The following is a 23323-nucleotide window of genomic DNA, read 5'->3' on the forward strand; positions in this document are numbered from 1 at the left end:
AGCTAGTTATCCTAACAGAACTGATGATATTGATGTTGTTTTTTTCACAATGGTTAGGTTACAACCTTCTGTCATTCTTGCAACACATTTTTCAGTTCTTGCAGCGTTTTGTAAAATAGTTTGTAGTAGATTGGCGTAGAGTGACTGTATTAATAGAATTATATGCATACTATCGTCGTGCCCGGCTTCTAAGGACACTTTTTAGGAGTAATCGAAGTAATTACAGTAAATTGAACTAATATTTGTAAGCAGTCGATACGTTAGGTAGCATGTGATATATTTCGTATAGGTTATGGTTGAAGTCTTTTGGTACAAAAACAACATTGCAATGTTGTTTCTGTACCAGTCTAACACCGGTCGCGCGGATTCCAAATCGCGCCAAAACAACAGCGTCTCGCCTCCGTGAGATCAGAGAAAGGGTAAGATGCGCTTCTGGAGGCACTCGTCCCGGTATATTTGCCTGTTGATGGTACCCGTCGTGATGTAAAGCTGGCTCATCTTGCCGCTCCCACAGATGGCCTGCCAAACCAGGAATTTTTGGCGAATTTGTCCACCTTCTTCTTCCTTACCTCCTTAGGAACGACAAACCGTGATGTGGCAACGTAAAACGCCTACTTCGGAAATTGCTTTGTGTCCGCCATCATCGTCCTAGATTCGACCGATGCTTCAGACTCAACACCTTCCTGGCATTCACCGGGTCAGCTGTCTTCGGTTTTCTGCCGAAGCCTGCCCGCCGCTGGGTCGTCTGGGTCTCCTTGAATGACTTCACCACCCGGGAAATCGTCGAATGATGGATTCCCAGGTGTTTTCCGATCCATCTGTGGGACGCAGTCGGATTTTCCACGACGGTGTACAAAATTTGTTGGTGGATCTGATGCCATCTCGATAACAACTTGACCGATTGAGAAGAAATTCTGCCACACGGGAAAAAATCCGTTCCGAAATTCGTCAACCTCCAGTCACGATTTTCGGAAGAAGTAAATTTTTCGTTTACGAAAGTACACCATGAATAAAAATCTTGAAATCGTGAACATTTTTCCACAAAATAAACGTAACGCCTGCAAAGTCAACAAAAGTCATAGAATAGTGAACTCTGTTCGGAAAATCATGATCTTGTTCTGGCAAACGTGATTTATGTTCATGCGTTGTGATTGATACCGTGAAAACGGGAACCTGGTTCTGGAGTGAGGAAGTTGAATGAAAACAACGGAAGCCTTGATGCAGGTTTTACCCGCATCCCAAATTGGCAGCAGGTATCTGCAGGGTGGCAAGTGAACCAGGAAAACCAGAAAAACCGGGAAAAAATCGGGAATTTATTTTCACCGGGAAAAAAACAGGAATTTCATAAGTCCACCAGGAAAATAATCTTGTTTGTGTAATTTAAATAGGTTTTAAATTTTATGTATGTCAAAGTTTCTTTTTATAATCAGATCAAAACTAACCATTTTGTTCAAGCTAAATCTTTCACACAACCAACATTGATGAACAAAATTTACCCTGAGAATCTAGTAAATATATTTTGTATTTATTTTTTATTTAATTTTTTCTCGAATCAATTGCATGTATGATTTGTGCTTAATTGATAGCAGACTTAAGCAGTACCGACGCGTAACTACTTTGAAGTACCTGTTCAACATGTTCAATAAAAAAGTTCTATTTCTAAAAAGTTCAGATAAGGCCTTCGAACTTCATGCAAGTTCTACAAAATTCGGGAAAGTCTTACAAGTTTCAGGAAAATCCTGTGAACTACTGTGATGACCTACGACGGTCAGGAAATCGCTCCGAACCTTCAGAGAAGTTCCACAAATTTCAGAGAAGTCTTACGAGCTTCAGGGAAGTCCTTTAATCTTTGAGGAATAACTACGAATTTTACAGAACTTTCTACAGATTTAATGTAACTTCTACGACATTTAGGCAGTGCTTAAAACTTAAGGATAATCTTATGATACTTATGGATTTTTTCCGAGCTTCAGAGAAGTCTTCAATACTCTTGGGAAGTCCTCTGAACTTAACATAGTTCTCCAAGCGCAAAAAAGTTTCTAAAACTTCCGAGAAGTCGATTGAACTACAGGTAGTCCTACGAAATTCATGGGAGCTCTCCAAACTTCAGGGAATTTCCAAGAAATTAAGGAAAGACCCACAAACTTTTGGAAAACCCTTCGATATTTAAGCCTTATGAACTTCAGGGAAGCTCTTCTAAATTTAGGGTCCTCATATATTCAGTTAAGTCCTTCAAACTTCAGGGAAGTCCACAGATCTTCGAGAGTCTTTTTAATAATAAGAGTTATTAAACCAGCGTTGTTTATGAACTCTTTTAATCATATGATTTTGAAATCATGTTGTAATCAAAATTCCGCTAAATAAAATCCTAAATCGTTGACAATTTGCGGAAAATTTAAACAAACTGGAAATCCGTAAAATTGTTAGAAGCGAAGGTTTGTTTAAAGAGTCCTCATTCATATCACACTTCGCAATTTCACCTTGAGATAAACTAGCCCGTTGGCTAAAAATCTCAATAATAAAGTTAAAAAATCGCTGTTTCAAAAACAGAAATCTCTAGATTTAGGGGTTTATAGATCTCTAAATTTCAGACATTAGATAGGGCTCCGCGTTAGTCCGTCGTATCTCAGCTTTTCTTCGGCATACACCCCTAAAATCGCTCATTTTACGGGTTATCGCAAATGTTTCAGTGTCAATCGTAATTAATCTTGTAAGCAAAGATGTTTTTGCAAAAACATTTGCTATTATAGTTTTAGCACATAGAACGGAAATAGGCGCCAGGATACGGCGAAGTAGTGCGTCTCCCTACTAGCATCTTTACAGCAAACAATCAGATAAAGATTTCACGGGCATTCACAAGAACCTTAATACCTCTTTAGGTTTGTGAAATTCCGCATTGCGCGAAGAATGATGGCACAAGGATTCACTTTATTTTTTTAATTAAAAATTGTTTTTTAAATAGGGGAATGTACGTATTCTCGACAACCTAAGCAGCGACCTTCTTTCCATAGCCTTTTTCTCTAAGGAACGCACACATATGCAGTATTGGTTTGTTTAAAATCTTTTGCTGCCAGCTGCTCCAACAATTTCAGTCGAAAGAATTGTCAAAAACTGTTTTGAAACGCTTTTACAAAGCTCCAATCTTCTCTAGTGAGAGCGAGTATTGTCGGCAACCAGTTTTTCTTCGGCAACCGTTCCATTTGAACTGCATGTAAATCTGCTGTTCTATTATCGGCAACTCGAAATCAGCTACAATTTGTAGTGCGTGTGTTTCATTTCAAGAAAACCTTGCTAGATTGCTTTTTCTCAGTGGTAAAAATATAATCAAATTGAAGCTGAAAGCATAAAGAATCGTGTTTCGTCCAGGATAATGTTACCCTACGTTGTCTTTTAATTTGGTATTCTTTCGGCTCAGGTTGACACACCGGTTACTATGCCTCGAGAGGTAACTTGCCTGCTCGGGGACTCAAAACGAACTATATATTTCACAATATTCTTTGGTTTAAATATACAAACATCACAATAAGGTTTTTCATCACATCCAATTACAATCAAAACAATAACAACAACAAATGACCAAAACAAAAACATCCACGTCTATAGTATGAAAAGTGATGGCTGCACCATACTGCAATTCGCACTGAACAGATCGTTACAGTGGCACGGGGGGGCTGTTATTATTTTCTCATTCTAAATTTAAATATAGTAGAGCCCGGTGCCGATGGTACGATCGAACATACTCCGCCCCAAAACGAATGTTTTTAATTACCATGATGATGGCGAATAAAGTGACACTTCGGTCCGACGGGAGGACGCTTAGGTCCGACGGACGGACGCTTCGGTCCGACGGGATGACGCTTCAGTCCAAGAGGAAGACGCTTCGGTCCGACGGGAGGACGCTTCGGTCCGACGGGAGGACGTTTCGGTCTGGCAGTGGACGCAGCGGTCCGGCATTGGACGCAGGGGTCCGGCAGTGGACGCAGGGGTCCGGCAGTGGACGCAGGGGTCCGGCAAAATGACGCAGCGGTCCGATAAAATGACGCAGGTTATACAGCGGGGATGCGGGTGATCCAACAGGGACGTAGACGGTCCGACGTAGACGCTGGGGTTCAACAGACGACTCTAGGCATCCGACATGGACAATGGCAGCCCCGCAGTAATGCTACTCTCCAAAAAGGGAAAAGATATCTAACGGAAATTATCTGCAATCCGACGTTAACAATGGCACTTTCCAATTAAATGCAAATGGCGCACTACTCCGGTATTCAGCATGGAGCAGCAACGAATCCTCCATTGGCGGCATCAGCGAGCCGTCTCCGAGCACCAATGTCAATCCTGGTCACGGCACCAATGTTTCGTCCAGGATAATGTTCCCATACGTTGTCTTTTAATTTGGTATTCTTTCGGCTCAGGTTGACACACCGGTTACTATGCCCCGAGAGGCAACTTGCCTGCTCGGGGACTCAAAACGAACTATACATTTCACAATATTCTTTGGTTTAAATATACAAACATCACAATAAGGTATTTCATCACATCCAATTACAATCAAAACAATAACAACAAAAAATGACCAAAACAAAAACATCCACGTCTATAGTATGAAAAGTGATGGCTACACCATACTGCAATTCGCACTGAACAGATCGTTACCATGGCACAGGGGGGGCTGTTATTATTTTCTCATTCTAAATTTAAATATAAAGATGAATAGAAATAAGTTCATGTTTTAGGATTAATTAAATATTTGTATAATCAATCATATTTCAAACCTCCTTCTCCCTTTCCCCATCCAAAAAATTGTAAATCTCCACTAACCTCGAGACGACCGCGAGTAATCGGTTCAATTCCTTTAACTCTAGATTTAAGACATTAATCATGTATAATGCAAATGATAACTCGGCTCTGTAAAGTTTATTCGATTGAGCCTGTACAAATAAATTAATATAAAAAATAAATAAATTTAAATATAGTAGAGCCCGGTGCCGATGGTACGATCGAACAAATCGTTTGCATGAATTCAGCGAAGTGTTTTCGTGAGAAAATCCAGTGAAAATAGTGTTTCAATTTGTGTTGCCGAAAATAGTATGTCATGCCGAAGCCGTCATTTCCCCTACATGGTTTTTAAAACCATGAAGTTTTTAAATCATTGACCAGGAAAACCAGCAACAAACCAGGAATTTCAAAATGGAAATTCACTTGCCACCCTGCAGGTGTTTTTCGATCCATCTGTGGGACGCAGTCGGATTTTCCACAACGGCATACAAGATTTTTTGGCGGATCTGTTCTTGCTCTGATGCCATTTCGATAACAACTTGACCGATTGAGCAGAAATTCTGCCAGCGTAAAAATTACTATCCTAGCTAGTTTCAGTGAACATTTCATCATTTTTTACCCACACGCTAAAAAGTAACAAACTTATCAATGTGTCTCACTTTTTTCGAGTACAGTCTGTAGTATGAAGTAAATTTTTACCCTATGTTGATTCAGCGAGGCAAAGTCTATTAAATTCATTACCTTTGTTCGAAAGGCGTAAACAAAATTTCAATTTTCCCAGCTAAAAAAATCAAGCTTAGATTTCATAGAATGGCCTTTGCGGAATTCAAAAGTGAGGTAGCACGCACAATTGTTGAGAAAATCGGGTTAAAATTCATAAAAGTAGGTATTTTCATGGAAATTCGATTTGCCAGTTCTACCAAGTAGGGTTTCTGCTACTTTCCTTTGAAAGTTAGGCTTGGTTTTTATACAATGGACCTTCTTGAATTCATACGTGATTTTTGATTTAGTACGCACATTTGTTGAGAAAACCGGATTTAAACTCACAAAAGTACGTATTTTCATGGAAATTTAGTCTGGTCTACTAAGTCGAAGCTTCATTGGGTCGTCGTGCGGTATTCTTACGACGTGCCCAGTCCACGATAGTCGCTCAATTTGTGCAATGTGAACGATGGATAGTTCTCCTAGCAGCTGGTGCAATTCGTAGTTCATTCGCCTCCTCCACGTTCCGTCATCCATCTGCACTCCATCGTAGATGGTACGCAACACCTTCCGTTCGAAAACACCATTGTCCAGGTCTTGTGGTCTTCGAGGACCACCGGTAGCCAACTTCGTGCGGCAGCGAATTTTATTCGACCGGAGCGTCCTCCGGAGGCACGATTCCCTGCCATAATGCGTCTCTGTTGATATCATTTTCGGCGGTCACCAGTAAGCCCTAATACACGAACTCGATGACAACCTCGATTTCGTCACCGTCAATCTGATTTCGGGGTGGGAGGCTAACATCAAAGAAAAAAAGCTCATCTCTGCGTCGAAAAGTGAAAAAAAAATCGATTTACTTTAGAGTGCCACCTAGCGGTGGAAAGTACGTTTTTTACACGCAAAATATTGGTAGCATTATACCAGTTTCAATGACAGGTACAAGTACAGCTTGGCTGCTTTAAAGCGGTTTTATAAAAAATGAACTATTTTTCTACCAATACAATTCATTCGTATAGTAACGTATACGGTAAAGTAGATAACCGAAAATTCCGACACGGGCCAATTGATTTTACTTTTCGATCTGTATGTAAAACATAATGTCTAACAAAATGCGCTGTATTCGCACAACGTTGTATTTGTACAATCTATCGAATTGAAACATGTTTATGGCGGTATCCCTCAACCGGTATTGTCAATCCACTTAAAAGCTAAAAAATATGACTCGTGAAAAAAAAAATTACTTGTTTTATACGTTAAACCTAAGGTATAGAGCACTGAATAGCGCATCATTGGGTGAATATAAACCATATTATACTCGGATTAAATCCCGATCACAAATGTCTGTTTGTTAAAGAGGTTTTTAACTGTCATGCAGGATAGCAAACGCATCAAGGAATATGTTTGCCACTGAGTTATTAACGAAAGACAAAATCGACGAAGAGAATCAATAAAAATCACTTACACCCCTTTGCCTTTAATCCCCTCTGTTGAGAACGAGCATAAAGTTCTTGTTGGGCACAATAGCCAAAGAAGATTACATTTTTTCTTTAAACCATTACTCAATTAGCATTTCGAATGAATCCTGAAATAATGGATAAATGCAGACAGGACCCCTTGAACTGTTAACCTAGATATGTCCAGGATATTCATAAACACAAAAAAAAGCTTGTTTGTACAAATATTTGTGCGCTTTAAAACAATAGTTCTTATTAAAGCAGGCTGAAGCTTAACATAACGGTCATTTCAAAACGTAGTCAGAAATTATTCCATTTTATACTAAATTGAACTGGCATAAACGAACACGCTAAATATAAAATGATTAGAGGAAGAAAAATTCGATGTTAATTTTTCAATCTTCAGAGTAAACACTATCTGGAACAGCGTTTGAATGAAGTTGCTGTTCCTTTCTTTGCTAACCTTGTCGTCCCTAGAACCATAGAGGTAACTCTAAGACTAGTAGGTCCCGACAAAACGAGCTCAACTTTTTGGCTCAGCTCTGGTACTATCCTCGGTCCCAAGCTAATCGATTCACCCTTCGAAACATAGAAAAATCCAATAACCCCTCATTTTATCTGTCAAACTTTCATAGCGAATCAAAACAAACATTGTGTAGTACTAGAATTTCGACTATAATGGGCTACGTTAATCGATTTGCTAGGTACCAATAGGCTAGTCAAGTAGTGAGCCAATTTAAAATCGTTATTTTCGTATTGATTGTTGCTAGAACTCTCATGTATTTCGTCTTCGTTGCGTTGATGGCAAGTGCAAGCCGCCTAGCTTCAGCCTTTAGTCTGATGTACATTTCCGCCATCGTCTCAATGTTCCGTGCCATGATGTTGATGTCATCGGCGAAACCAACAAGCTGGATGGACTTCCTGAAGATCGTGCCACTCGTGTCTATCCCAGCTCTTCTGATCAAACCATCCAACGCGAAGTTAAATAGCAGACAAGAAAGTCCATCACGTTGCCGTAACCCCCTTCGAGATTCAAAGGGACTCGAGAGTGTCCCTGGTACTCGAACAATGTACATCACTCGATCCATCATCGCCTTGACCAATCGCTTCAGTTTATCCGGAAATCCGTACTCGTGCATAATCTGCCATGCTGATCTCGATCGATTGTGTCGTATGCGGATTAGAAATCGACGAACAAATGATGTGTGGGCACGTTGTATTCGCGGAATTTCTGCAGAACCTGTCGAATCGCGAAAATTTAGACCGTGGTAGCGCAGGCACCCATGAATCCCGCCTGGTATTGCCCCACGAACTCTCTTGCAAATGGTAACACGCGGCAGCATATCATTTGGGAGAGTACCTTGCAGGCGACGCTCAGCAGTGTGATCGCGCGGTAGTTGCAGCAATCCAACTTGTTGCCCTTTTTTTTGTAGATTGGGCATACGACACCTTCTATCCACTCCTCCTGTTATATCTTCTCCTCCCAAATCTTGGTAGTTTCCCAGTGCAGAGCTCTAGCCAGTGCTTCACCACAGTATTTTAAAAGCTCACTTAGAAGTTGATCTACACTATTTGCTTTGTTGTTTTTCAGCAGATCGATCTCCTTCTCAACTTCTTGAAGATCAGGGGCCGGTACCCGAGCAAAGTTCGGACTACCATACCACGGGAGGCTGCAAAGTTCACGCATCGTTGGCCGTTGTCGTTCGATACGGCATGTCGGTCTGTACATTGCCTCCCGTCCTACCTGAGCGTTCATGTCGCCGATGACGATTTTGACGTCCCGTTGCGAACAGCCGCCGCAGTTGCACATAAAACGCTTCTTTCTCGTCATTGGGTCTCCCTTCGTGTGGGCAGTGCACGTAGATAATGCTGTAGTTGAAGAAACGGCCCTTAATCCTCACCTTGCACATCCTCGCGTTGATCGGCTGCCAACCTATTACGCGTTGGCGCATCTTACCCAGCACTACAAAACCGGTTCCCAGCTCGTTGGTGGTGGCACAGCTCTGGTAGAAAGCAGCCGCTCGATACCCGCTTTTCCATGCCTTTTGTCCCGTCCAGCAGTTCCTGCAGTGCTACGACTTCGAAGTTGCGCAGTTGAAGTTCGTCATAGATTAACCTATCGCAGCCCGGGAAGCAGAGTGATTTGCAGTTCCATGTTCCGAATTTCTAATCGTAGTCCCTATTTCGTCGCTTAGGTCTGGACCGATTGTTCCTTTCCGTATTTCTTCCTTCGGTATTTGCAACTTTAATTTTGTCCAGGGAGGCTTGTTGGGCCTGTCCCATCTTGTCCAAGGACCATCGTGCACAGCTCTGTTTAGAGTCTCACGCTGGCACTAGGGCGGTGATCAGCCGCTCCTAACATGGTGAACAGACGCCGTTTTGAGCCGCACCTCCATGGTGAACAGATGCTCGGGTTTGGTAAAGCATTTCCTCTATCACCCACCGTACTATCATAGAGGTAACTCTAAGACTAGAAGGTCCCGAAATAACGTGCTCAACTTTTTGGCTCAGCTCTGGTACTCTCTTCGGTCCCAAGCTAATCGATTCACCCCTCGAAACATAGGAAAAACCAATGACCCCTCATTTTATCTGTCAAACTTTCATAGCGAATCAAAACAAACATTGCGTAGTAGTTGAATTTAGACTAGAATGGGATACGTTAATTGTTTGCTTGGGAGCAATAGGCTAGTCAAGGAGTGAGCCAATTTAAAATCGTTAGTTTCGTATTGATTGTTGGTACTATGGTTACCGCGCCAGTATTCACGTCGCACCTATTCACTTTGCTATTACCGGACTTGCAACATTGTCCAGGCTACGCCACCCAGCTGTGTCCATGTTTCAGCTGGTAGTCCTTTGTTATCATATGACTCGGGAAGGCGTGAGGTAGGAACATGTGAGAACCAGAGCTAGGCATTCCACTCCTTCCAGGTTATTGGAGGTGAACCAACCTCAGGCTGAAAGCCCCCTAAATAAAGATAAATCAATCAATCAATACTTCCAGGTTGCCAACTCACCATTTTGTAGCCCAAAAATTGAAAATATACTTTTTTTTTTTTCAAATATCATGTATTTTTTTCCCAAAAAGAAATCACTATTCTTTACAAACTTTTTCAGACGTCATTTCGATTATTGAAAAATGTCAAAGACGATATTTTAAAACGAGTTTTTCCGATTCGTTATTTGGCTCAGTAGTATCATTGATCGTAATGTTGTTATAATGTGCAAATTAAGAGAAAAAAATATACAAATAATTCAGTGGCGTCGCGTAACCTCACTTTTCACCTGTTCAACAACTTTGAAAACGTTATTTAGGGTCATGTTTTCCTTCAAATCAGTTTCAAAAGGCATAGGGTCTTCTAGTTTCACTGATTTGTATCCATTGAAACCAATATTGTTTTGTTTGATTACGTTTTGAGAGTTGTTGAACAGGTAGATTGAGGTTGAAATAATTATACAGTGAGCGGTAAATGGCGGTGGATGGCGACCGGTACTGTGTAGTAGTAATTTTTCTCAAATAATGTTTAAAATTGGAGAAAAAGGGGATTCTAAATTCATTTCGTATGCTCATTATACCCCTTCCTCCCTATTCACTGCGATAGGAACGTATAGCCTTAACTGGTACACTTACCCTATTTGGAACACACTTGTGATGTGTGCGTTGAACTGTTGCAGGTACCTACGCCGGAACGATTAATTTGATCTATTTTTCTTCTGACTTGAGTTCACCTCCTCTCAAGTTGGTTCCTCATTCATCCAATTGAACCAAGAACCAAGAGAGTTCTGCTGAACAAAGAAAGACATTGCGCACCATCTGATCGTACGTGTGAGTTATGGATGAGTAAACTAAAAACAGCGATAGTAGTGTTGTAGAGGGTATTAAGTACACACTTAACATGCTGCCATAAGCACGAGTAAAAACAAAAATCCCGCAAACCCGTACCTACGCTGATTTTCGTTTTGCTAGCTGTCTGTTGAGACGCGAAATAATTGAATCATCGGGTGGAGGTGATTGACGTCTGGAGAAGCTATACATGGAAACGGATAATGGAGAGTGAATTTCTAAAGGAAACAACCTCGGTCGAGGTCAAACGTAGCAACTTGGAGGAGCCTTGTTCTGGTTGTAACAGCAGGCAGCAAGGCGGAGATCGTGCTCTAATTAAATCTGTCTCAGCGTTAATCTTCTGAATCATTGATGCTGCATGTGCGCAGTGACTTGCATAGCGGTTTGAAGATCTGTTTTTCTGACGATCGATGCAGGTGCATTGGGGGTGATGTTTCCTCCAGACGATTTGTTTCAGAATTCAAATTCGGTTGTTACAGTGATCCACTCTTTTACTAACAGTTTTTCAAGAGTATAATATATTTTTCGCTCATCACTAAAAATGCATTAACGTATTTTCATGTTTTGTTTCTCTTTATAGCTACCCAACACCACAATAGCAACGATACAAGAGGAAAAGTGAACCTGTAAATATACAAACACATTCGTGTGTTTCTCAATGACTGTTCTGTATATATAGTGATAATGTGAGACTTAGCCAAAAGAAAGGAAAGAAAACTTAGGTTCACCAACAACAAAAACATAGAAAGAATAAGATAGCACCGAGGGCTCCGTCGTCGTCTCCCTTTACATCAATTAGATTTGCTTTCTTCGCTGCTGGCTGCTACGCGTCTTGCCAGTTGAGAGATAACTGGTTAATGCTTCACTTGCTATAGAACCTTAAAGTTTATCTCCCTTTATCTGGAAACGACTGAACCCATGAATCGATGAGCCCCAGTTCGGTCCACTAACGAGCGGAGTAACCTGCCCCTTGACGATACTTTTTGTAGTTGAAACCATTCCGCGGGCGAAGCGCAAGCCAATCGTAATAAATGCCTCAATACGTTCAGTGGTAGCCGTTGCTTTTTTGGACTGATTTGTGCCACCTCTGGAAAAAAGAGTGAAAAACTAAGCCGCAACCATGCTGTACGTTTTTCACGTCGATACCGGCCGGATGCTCAACTTTGAGATGAGCAAGGCTTTGGAAAAGTATGTTTTAGTATTTGGGAAGGTTAGTTTTCAGAACGAAATTATTCATTGTATTCTTATTTTTTTAGCGTTCGTTCCCTTAAGGAAACTATAGAACGGCACTATGGTATTCCGAGCATCAGCGTAGTCCTGCTGGTCAGCGGCGGTGAAATGCTGTTGGACAGCAATCGAGTGTGTAACTACACGGCCGGTACAGATACCAATCCGATCTACATGTTCAGCACCTGCCTGTTGGATGTCAAGAATCAACCTCCTCCGTGGCCTAGTATAGAGACTGGTGAGTTAATTGGAATAGATTTGACAAGTTTTAAACGTCTTCGGAGAGATTTTCGTGTTGTTTTTACTCAAAAGTAAAAAGTACTAGATGGGTATGTCTTGTTAAGCGACGTTTGGGAAGTTTCACTTTGTGATGTTGATGTAATGAAAGATTCGCATCGTCTTGGCGGATCTGTCGGGAAAAGTGCTTGTTGAGTGAATGAAGTTGCTGATGAAATTAACCCAATCATCCCATTCCATTCCAGAGAACGACCTGAAAGCTCAGGTGGATAGGTGCCTTGAGCTGCCAGCCACGTATGGTACGGTTGTGACGCGGGCTACGTTGGCCCAAAAAATCTACGAAATGGCCAAAGAAGAGGCTAAAACCTGTGAAACGCTGGTCCATGAACAGCACCTTCAGCAACAGGGTTGGGCGGCTGTCGTTGCCAACATGGAAGACGTGGTGAACGAGTTTCAGGAAAGAGTCGCCGACTTCTACCGACGATACGAGGAGCACCGGCAGCGGTACAAGGAACACGTCGATATTCTATCTTCGTAAGTATATCGCGCTTTGTCTCGTGGAATCGGGTGTAGTTGATTGCTTTGTTGCCCTCACAGGTTCGATAAAGATTTGAAGCAACTGTCGGAGATTCCGATCCTGTCCAGTCTGATGGAAAATGCGGACTCGCGCCCATTTGGAGTATTCGATGAAGTGTATGCTGATGCCTGTAATGCGGCTACTAGCACATCATCGGGTAGTGCTAAGCTGAGCGGCAACGAGTCAACAAGTACGGGAAGTGAAAATATACCTCCCAGCGAAGAAAATGTCGTTGAAAAATCAGATGGAGCCTGTGCGGTGGCCACTACTAACGAAACAAATATATCCGAGAACGAAAAGAAAATAGGAATTTCCCTATTGGATTGGATTTCAGCTGACAAAGGGCAGAGTGCACTGAAACGTATGGCCAGCGAATGCCTTCGCGGTCTGGGGCAGTTTGAGAACACCGCCATGCAGAATCTGAAAGAAAGTGTTGACAAGGCTGTTGAGCTGTCCCAGAGGGTATGTGAATCTTTTTGTTCATTTCACCAATTATGGTAAACGGAAATTTTTCATTTCCATTCTATAGGAGGACATGAAGGAAATTAAAGGCCTAGAAAGACGACTGTGTGACTTGGAGCGGAAGATGTTCGAAGCCAGGAAGCTTGTCCAGGATCAAAATGAGCTGGCGCAGTCATTCCAGCAGAATCAGAACCGCGCTAGCACGCTGGGTGATACGTCAATACTACCGGACCTATGCGCTTCACATCGGAGCCAGCTGCTGGTGATGCTGAAAAATCAGAAAGAACTGCACGAGATTCGACGGCAGTGTTCCAAATCAAAAGACGAATTGGGCAACAATCTGTTTCTCCGGTTGAGGTAGGTTGGAATCCAAATACTTAAGAGCAGCGTGAATATGAACTAAATGTTATGTTTGATTTATTACAGTCGATTCATAATACCCGTGGAGACTAAGGTGTATGAAATTGACAACAGTCTGTTATTCTACCACACTTGTCTGAAGCGCCTGCAGAAACATTTGGGAATAATAGAACAAATTCATATGGCGCCCAGCATGTACGTTAGTGCCGTCACGGAAGTGGTCCGTCGAAGAATGTTTTCCAGTTCGTTCCTACGAGTAAGTATTCGAAAATTGTCGTATTCCTCCCAACTTGATCCCTAATGCTTGGCTGCTTTCTTTTTGCAGTGGGCTTCCGATTTAGCTTGCCGCCTAATGACAATATACAACGAAGAGGTCATGCGACGGCACGAATTTTCCTCTCAGTTCGAGGGCCACTTTCTTAGTACGCTGTTTCCCGGAATGGACGACATGCCTCCGACCTACGCAATACAGGCGCCATCGATTTTCGATTCTAGTCTACCGGCTTTGAACAAGCATGGTGAAAAGCACAGATTACGTTTCATTCCGAGCATTTTCTAAATTTCTAATGTCTTTCACAGATCTACAAGAGCTCTCGCGGTTCCTACCCCAGCTAACGGAAAAGATCCAACTACCGAATATAGATTCTGTGATAGATTTCTTTTCATCTAGATCGGTGGATGGAACTCAAAGTAAGAGCAGCGGGCTGCAAGAGTTCCGAGCGGAAATGGGAGAGGCTGTAAGCGCCTCTGGGAGATCGATCAACGATGAGAAAACTTCGGATTCAGCTAACAATGCACAATTACAAACGAAAGAGTACGATGATGCGTCAAAATAGGAATTAACTGCAATCTAACATATACGATTTTGTCAATTACAGGGGCTGCGAATCTGAAACTGACACGGAGGAGTTTGAAAAAGTCGGTCAAAGCCCGGTCGATCGCCGTCGAAAGTTACGCCCAAAGGTGGAAACGTGCAGTTTGGCCACATCGACCGAACAAGTGCTGCTCACGAGCGCAGGAACACTGACAGAGGTGCGAACACAAAAAAATACTACCACTACTTTTAATGATACTGCTAAACCTTTGCTGATAAGCGATTCTGCTCAAAATACTAACAATCAGGCCCCCGTTTCGATTTCAACTGACAAAGTTTGCTCGAAAACCATAGCTAACGATAGTCACAGTTTTGACAAGCATCTACCTTGTTCCGATTGTCCGGTTGTTCCCAACATTCTGGAACAAGGCGGTCCGCGTGATTTGTGCCAAGGCAGTGGTAGTGTTTTGCCATCGCTGCCTAGTTCCGGCGTTAGTCCCAGTGCCGACAATGATGCGCTAAAATTGGTAGCCTCGCGGAAGCCTTCACCGTTCGGATCCTCTTCGTTGGTCATTCGGACGGCATCCTCGTCGTCGGAGCGATCAACTTCGCAAGATCGGATCGGTAGCACTGGCTACGCTGGTGACGATGAGTTTGTAAATTCGGAATTTTACATCGACGAGTCGTTGCCTTCGAGCGCTACTAGTGCAGCCGAGCAGTTCCAACGGCAGCTGCTGGCACAGCAGCTGGAAATTAAACAGACTATCATTGATACGCTCAGCAAGTGCCACCCGGCGGGCAGCTTTGATGAGGAAACCGTCATTCTGCTGCTGCAGGTACCTACTTACGATACTTCCCGCAAAGCTGTATTTTTTTCTGTTGCTTATTTTATTGTTTTCCATCAGTTTTCTTATTAGTTCTAACGAAGATCTTGTGAATATGACTTACTAGTACTAGTACTGACAGTCCTTCAAAAACAAACTTAAGATTTGTCAGCAAATGGTAATCGCAAAATACTCAATAATGACTATAAATTACAAATTTTCGAGGAAAAATTGGTCTACCCTAATCAGAGGTTGAAACTGTCAACGGGTTTTTCTACACGCGCTTCGTTGTCGTGCGCGACAGTCTGTTTTTATTCGTACTCTCATGCTCTACCTTCGTCTATCTTACACAACATAAACGGTAGAACAACATTCGAGCAAAAAGAAAATTATCAAATAACTATCAAATGACATGTGTGCTTTCGTTCTCATTCCTCAATTTGGTGTAAATTAAACCATTTCTGATCAGAAATGTTATTACTAGGACACCGTTGCTTGCTATTTTCAGAATTCACACAAGCACAAAATTAGCAGCTCTTATTGTATGTATGTGTATGTATGTAAAGGATACCACTCATTGTTGCAAGGCACAGCCATTAGACAGTGGATCATCCTCCAAGTATGACTTGATCAAGTACGATACCTGGTTGTATTCAATTTACCATTGTAAGAAGGGCCAAAAACGGAGGGGCGGACCCGTAAGCAGATACACTTACGCGCAATCCGCGGGATCAGGAGAATCGCCTTCCAATGATAAAATCCTACAACCCGATGTGGAACAAGCCATCATACGAGGGAACGTCCCAATGAGTGGGGAGAAGAGCCCGCCGTCAATTCACGAAATGTTAATGACAGGGAGTTGGCAATTCCACTCTCCCCATCCAAATCGCTTCAATCCGGTGCCCTGGTGGTCCCATCCCTCCCCTTTGCATTTAATGTGTGTATATATATATATATTTATATCGGCATTACCCGTTAGATTTTGTCAACACAATTTTGCCTTCTTAGCTTTTCAAAATCTTTAATAAATGAAAATCTTATCATCTGACCTATTCCGCGAGTCGTGCGAATCTCCGCCACCAATGAGTCAACATAAGTCACGCACTAGTGGGTTGACTCTCCGTGCAATCAAATGAAGAGTCACCTCACACAAGGCGACCACCGTCACCCTACTAGCGACAGAGAGCCATACTACTCGCAGAACAGGCCTGCAGGTGACGTTTAAAGCTCCACAATTTTACTGAAAATCTAAGAAAATTATTAAACAGAATTTAATAATATAACTGCAGAGCACAAGCAGTTTAAATATACTGAGAACGTGTTGCCAAAATCGAACGGATACTTTATATGTTTATTAATTTATCTTACCTTGATGGACCAACTACTTACCTGTCCTTAATGGCCATAAGCTCCAATCGGTATTTCCCGGTAAATCCGATCACGATCCTTTACAACATTTGGCCGACACCAACGCGCATCATCGCAACCACTCAGCACTTTCTTCCTCTTCACTAAATTGAAGGGCTTCTAGGGAAACTATTTTCTTGCGGACCGCGTTGCGGTCGGACTTCACTGTTCTTCTCCTTCTTTTTCTCTTTTAACCCCTACTACGAGAAAATGAAACACCTATGTGGCACTCACTCTCCTACTATCGGTTGTCGCTGCATTAAAACCGCTGCCGCTCTCTTTCACCGTTTTCTTTTTGGTCCTCTTTCTACTCTCTTCGTCTCACAGAATTTCACCACCGCTTTACTCTGTATTCCTTTAGGGAGCTCACTCACACACTACTGTTTGCCGCTATATTTTTGGCTTTTTATTTTCCCCACACTATCAGCTTCTTCTTTTCTTCCCCTTTCCTGCCTTCTCGCACTCGAAATTATCGCTACCGTTCGGCGTGGAATCCACAATTTCCACTCTTAAACGCAACTCCCCTTGCGCTCCCCTCGCACACATATGCACACTGGGCCTCCCCGCATAGACCCTTCGCCCCTTCAGCAGCAATCCTGCCAAAAGCAGTCTCAATCACGCTTTTTCTTTCTTCTTCTATCACCGCCACCGATTGAAACCGTCACGCAAATTATAGCGCATCACCTGCGGGTGTTAACCGCCACCTTATCTTCGTATCACTCCACCAATCCGCCTCCTAATCCGTATTACCGGAGCAGCCTTCCGTCGAACACTTTCCTCGAACCAGCAACAGCCTGAACGCAGCAGCAAACAGCACACACGTCCGACTCAGTCGGTAGTCACTCACGTATGTGACAAAATTAGCAGCTCTTATTGTGAGAAAAACTAAAATACATTCGTGACGGTCTTCGGCGACAGTGTCGTAAAACATAGCCTGTCATATGACATTTTAGTTTGGTACTGTAATTTGATAGCTTGTTTTGCAAGCGTCGAAAGCAAAGGCAGTCGATAATCACAGAAAATGTGTCGACCGAGGTCGACTACGGTGACCGCTTACAAGACTGACCCTAATAAACGGGTACCATACACAACCAATACCTCAGACCATATCGCATAGAGTTGATTACAATTATTTTTTATGCGGTTACCCATTATTGCAGATTTCTCATCTTACGCTTGAGTTTTTAGAATAATTCCATGGGAGGTATGAAAAGAACAACAAGGAGAATTTCTAGCTGATTTTGAGTAGAATTTTATGGAGATCGTGAGGAGAATAGCAAGTGAATTATAAGAATAATTCCGAAAGATTTTTGGCGAGAATTCATGGATATATATTAACAGAATTTAAAGGGTGTTAAGTGTGTACTGTTCATATTACCTTATAATAGTGGCCGTTTCTGATTGTCACTTGAAAACCTTTTTTCTGACCCCTCAATTAATACTTACCTTGATTATCTCTAGATTATCTCTAGACTATTAAAAACTAAATTTAAAGGGGAAACCGTTTTCTATGTGCGTGTCCATATCTTGAAAACTATTAGATATAGAAAATTTGTATTTTCAAGTGTGATAGTTTTGAGTAGTTCTAAAACATAGCCCAAATAAGTATCCGTCTATCTCTTTAGGGAAAAAGTTAGGTTTTCCATTTTTTTTTTTTGAAATTGTAGGATTGTGGGCGATACTTATGTGAACACCTGTACACACTTTTTTGAGTCAATGTTTATACACATTTAAATTAAATTCGTGATGTTGCCATCTACGACTACTGTGCACTGTGGGTTGGAACATTTCTCGCACAACACGAGAAAAGGGCCTATCATTGTTAATCGATTCTCTTTGGCGAATAGCCAGACTGCAAATGAATTTTCCATTGAGTGTATTTTGTTTCAGGCGCAAGCTAACATCATCTTCAGTCGAACTGTGCTGCGAGCTTACCGGGAATTTCCGTTTATGTAGCCGTGGTAAACCAAAGAGAAAGTCGATGAAGAGAATCGACCAACGAGGATATGCCCTTTTGTTACGCGAGATTTCAGAATTGATCAATTTGGATGGTCAAGTTTTGAACCCACCACAGCATGCTTTTGGCGCTACTGTATATGGACGATCAAATGTAAAATACTGTGGTAGCCACAGCCATAGTTCTGTCTAAACCTTAGCATTTTCATTGATCCATTGAACTGAGATCCTGAGGGTTGATAAAATTCAATTTCCGTAGACGCTAGACGTTGTTAGTTGTTTAAAAATTCAACCTCCAAATGGGGATGTGCGTTTCCTAATTGTGTCTGACAAAATGTAACCTAGATTGGTGCGTCTGCTCGATCCAGCAGTGTCCAACAAAAATCGATCCTTTGAGCGGATTGGAGCGCCTTTGAGTAAATGTAGGAATCGTAGAACAGAAGAGGTCGATTTCTTCCTGAATACTTGTAGTTCTTGTTCCTTATTCCCAGACAACCAGAAGTCGTATAACAATGTACAGACAGTATCGTAAATTGCTACAGTTTAAGTCAAAATCGCATATTAGAATGGCATACCTCGCATTATGTTTAAGTTAAATCGTATAGAATGCAAATTTCCGACTTATATGCGATGACTCATTTTTCCGTCGTACTGTATCACAAATTTAATAGGATTACATCGTAAGACTTTTCAAAATGGATTTGTTATTACAGATCAAATAGCATATGATGTTAAATCAACTCGTTTAAAATTAAACGAAAATATGCACGTATATGGCCTCCACATTTGTACGTATAAGCCATTTCTTTGCATTCTATACGACTTGTTTGTTTGTATATATGTTTGTATATCACGAAAACAGCTTTGAATATACGTGCATTCTGGTTGTCTGGGTTGTGTTCTTAACAGCCTGATTGGCTCAGAAAATCATCTAAATGAGGATTTAGGATGATAGTCTTGCTTGGATGGATTTTTTTTTTCATTGCTTGGAGTAGCACTATTATGATTGATATGTTATGATACGCATTGTCTTTATTGAGTATTTCAGGTTTTCATTGTAAACCTGGTTAGCTCTGAAAATTTCCTTCTCAGTGACGTTTTAGTATTGTGATGTTGCTGCTATTGCAATTGAGATGGAATTAAGTTGCAGCATTTTGGAGGTGAAAGCGCCGTTTTTTCAACCTCCTAGCGGAAGAATCAGAGATGGAACGTTTTCTGAAGCAGGAAGGTATACAGCAGCAATTCACGACAGCATACACGCCACAGCAGAACGGAGTCGCTGAGCGCAAGAACCGTTCGCTGGTAGAGATGGCGCGGTGTATGGTCATATCATCTGGATTACACTATCGGTACTGGGCCGAGGTGGTCAGTACAGCCAGCTGTTTGCAGAACATGTTGCCTACGAAACCGGTACAGGAGACGCCCTTCGAGATTTGGTATGGTTCGAAGCCGGACATGAGCTTGCTGCAGGCAACGAAAATGACTTTCGTTGGATACTCCCAGCAGCATAAAGCGTGGCGTTTTATTGACTTGAAGACTCACAAAATTGTTTTCAGTCGAGACGCTCGTTTCTTGAAGTCGAATGAGGATTTCCATGATGTCATCGAGGACGAATTGCTTCAGTTACCCCCGTTGCCATTAAGGCCGAATAGCGGTGAGGAACTGGAAGAGTCGGATGATTCCGATACTGAATCCGAAGTGTCTGGTAAAGAATCGGATGAAGACAGTGACGAAGTTTTTCGTGGCTTTGAAGAAGAATATTGCGAAGAAACGATGCGTGGCCTTGAAGATCGGAGTCTCTACGAAGATGCTAATGGTAGTGAAGTGTTCCGCCAGGATGATGAATCTATCTCTGTCCAGGAGGAGTCGGCTCGCTTCCAGGAGGAGCAATTCGTAGAAACACCTCGTCGTTCTGGAAGGTTAACCAAAGGTGTTCCACCTTAGCGTTACTTGGTAGATGGCAAGATGGTTCAGTGTCGACAGGAAGAATATCGCAGCTATCAAGAAGCAGTAAATAGTCTTGAATGTGACCGTTGGAAGGTTACCATGGATGATGAACTGAAGTCTCTGAGCGAGAATGGAGCCTGGGAGTTGACAACATTGCCATTAGGAAGCAAGGTAATCGGATGCCGTTGGATCTACAAGAAGAAACAGGATGAGCAAGGTGACATCATACGGTATAAAGCAAGATTAGTTGCACAGGGTTTTACCATACAGGTAACTCTAAGACTAGTAGGTCCCGAAGAAACGAGCTCAACTTTTTGGTTCAGCTCTGGTACTGTCTTCGGTCCCAAACAAATCCATGCACCCCTCGAAACATAGGAAAATCCACGAACCCATCATTTTATCTGTCAAACTTTCATAGAGAATCAAAACAAACATTGTGTAGTACTAGAATTTCGACTAGAATGGGGTATGTTAATCTATTTGCTTGGGACCAATAGGCTAGTCAAGTAGTGAGCCAATTTAAAATCGATAGTTTCGTATTGATTGTTGGTTTTACTCAGCGGTATGGTCTTGACTACGACGAAGTTTTTGCTCCGGTCGCAAAACAGGTGACGCTTCGTACACTTCTAACCGTCGCTGGACGTGACGGAATGCAGGTTAGGCACGTTGACGTGAAGACTGCATATTGGAATGGTGATCTGGAGGAGACTATTTAAATGCGAGTACCACCCGCACTGCGCGTTGGAAGTAACACTGTTTGTCGGTTGCGTAAGTCTATATCGGTTGAGGCAATCAGCAAGAGTTTGAAACCAAAAGCTGAATGATGTTCTGAAGCGACTTGGATTCAAACAGGCGGACATTGACCCGTGTCTGTACGTACGGAAGAGGAACGGCAGCACAGTGTACATCCTGGTGTACGTGGATGATATGTTGATCGTTACATCCAACAACGAAGAATACGATGGAGTTGTGAAAGCCTTGGAGAACAAGTTCCAGATCACAAAACTTGGTGACGTGAAGTATTTTTTGGGTATAAGAGTGACAAAGCGTGTTTGGACTTGCGGAAGCTAAGGGATCACGGATTCCAATGGACATCGGATATTTACAGCAAAAGGAGGAGAATGAGAGGTTTCCGAACAATGAGTTCAGAGTCTCAGTTTCAGAGTCTCGTCGGAGGTTTGCTGTATCTATCGGTGAATACTCGGCCGGATATTGCTATCAGTACATCGATTCTTGGAAGGCAGGTGAGCAAACCAACGAAAGCGGATTGGACGGAAACAAAAAGGGTGTTGCGATACCTGAAAGCGACAAGTGATTTGAAGCTAAGACTGGGTTCCAGTGATGAAAAACTTCAAGGGTATGCGGACGCCGATTGGCGCGGAAATGTGAAAGACCGGAAGTCGAATTCGAGCTATCTATTCCGATTGGCTGGTGGTTCGATTTCATGGTGTGCTAGAAAGCAAGCATGTGAACTGCAACTGAACAACCATTCATTGCCGTGCAAGCGGATGAATAAAAGCCTCACTTGAGTTTGTTGTCTTGACCAGTAAAGACGTGTTTTATTATTTACTCTTCTACTTCACAGCTAACAATGTCTGCCCCTAGCGTTGTGTTCGTAAAGAATCAGAAAAGAACTTTTAAGAGTGAGCAAATTGCCATGCCAAGGACCCTTCTGGAATAAATTGAGGTAATAAACAGGCACTTGCTGCAAACTTTAAGTTATTAAGCAAGCCTTTTTGGTAGATATATATCGAGATGGTTGCAGTTTCATTTTCACACATTGCTATCAATCATGAATTGAACTGTTTTGAATGTGACATCTTTACTGGCTGTTCTGAAACACTCGTTGCGTATTGATTTCATTATCTGCCACCGCAATTCGCAGAGATGATTACAAGTTGACGTCTGACAAAAATGAGCTGACTATTAAATTCGCTATTTTCATTATTGAGAAGAGTCATTCTTTAGATAAGTCCATCCGAACAAAGAATACATCATGAAACTTTGATTGGAGCTTATCCCTGCATTCTAGGTCGAAAATTAAATTTCTAAATTGTTCATCCCAAGCAACCAAAAGTTCGGATAAAAGCCCTTTTTTGGCTTTATATGCTAATCGAAAGATTATGAAGAGAATTCTATTCAGCTTACTTTTTAAGTAATTAACCGAACTTCCAAGTTCACCCCAACAAACAATTCAGAGTCACAAATAAGCATATGGAATAAATGCTGCATTACAGTGTACAATGCTGAATAAACCGAGTTGTCAAATTATGTGCTGAAAAAAGCTCATTGAGATTAATAGATGCACATTTATTCCACTGTTTGATCTGATCTGATTAATTGTCTAATTAAAAGCTGTATAAACGTTGACTGTCTTCCCAATTCAACGCCAGAAGCTTGATCTAATAACAAACTGAATAAGCGTAATTTGCACATACCTTTAAGGTTTTTTTTCGGCTGTTTTCAATTGATTTAATAACATACTTTATTAGACGTATAATAAATGTTTTCTAGCTCTATCATTAGATTTCATTGAATTGCTTTACAATATTGCTGAATAAAGGTGGATACAGTCAGCAGAATAGCTCTTATACCACTATGCGTCCATGTTTAATCGCATGCCTTGTAAATGCTTTATAAATGACGTATTACATTCATTATTCCACAACACTGGTTCAGTCTAACAACAAGACAAAACCAGTAGAGTAGTGGTTATCGTTTCCGCTTTCCAAATAGAAG

General features: G+C 41.9%; 1 protein-coding gene across 5 annotated transcripts in view; it reads left to right on the top strand.

Moving 5' to 3' along the window:
• The window catches only part of Atg17 (autophagy-related 17), a 54080-nt gene that overhangs the window by 4907 nt on the left and 25850 nt on the right, over nucleotides 1-23323 (top strand). For all 5 annotated transcript variants that reach the window (XM_065228166.1, XM_065228163.1, XM_065228168.1 and 2 more), the window contains exons 2-10: nucleotides 11354-11961; nucleotides 12030-12238; nucleotides 12483-12771; nucleotides 12835-13276; nucleotides 13344-13633; nucleotides 13703-13892; nucleotides 13962-14154; nucleotides 14216-14450; nucleotides 14515-14668. In XM_065228166.1, coding sequence (XP_065084238.1) covers nucleotides 11894-11961; nucleotides 12030-12238; nucleotides 12483-12771; nucleotides 12835-13276; nucleotides 13344-13633; nucleotides 13703-13892; nucleotides 13962-14154; nucleotides 14216-14450; nucleotides 14515-14668 — 2070 coding nt within the window. In that variant the 5' untranslated portion in view covers nucleotides 11354-11893. The remainder of the gene's footprint in view (nucleotides 1-11353; nucleotides 11962-12029; nucleotides 12239-12482; nucleotides 12772-12834; nucleotides 13277-13343; nucleotides 13634-13702; nucleotides 13893-13961; nucleotides 14155-14215; nucleotides 14451-14514; nucleotides 14669-23323) is intronic.

The sequence above is a fragment of the Ochlerotatus camptorhynchus genome, unplaced genomic scaffold (assembly GCF_037179485.1).
Source record: "Ochlerotatus camptorhynchus isolate MF236.1 unplaced genomic scaffold, CSIRO-AGI_Acam_v1.1 ptg000284l, whole genome shotgun sequence".
Classification (NCBI taxonomy): domain Eukaryota; kingdom Metazoa; phylum Arthropoda; class Insecta; order Diptera; family Culicidae; genus Ochlerotatus; species Ochlerotatus camptorhynchus.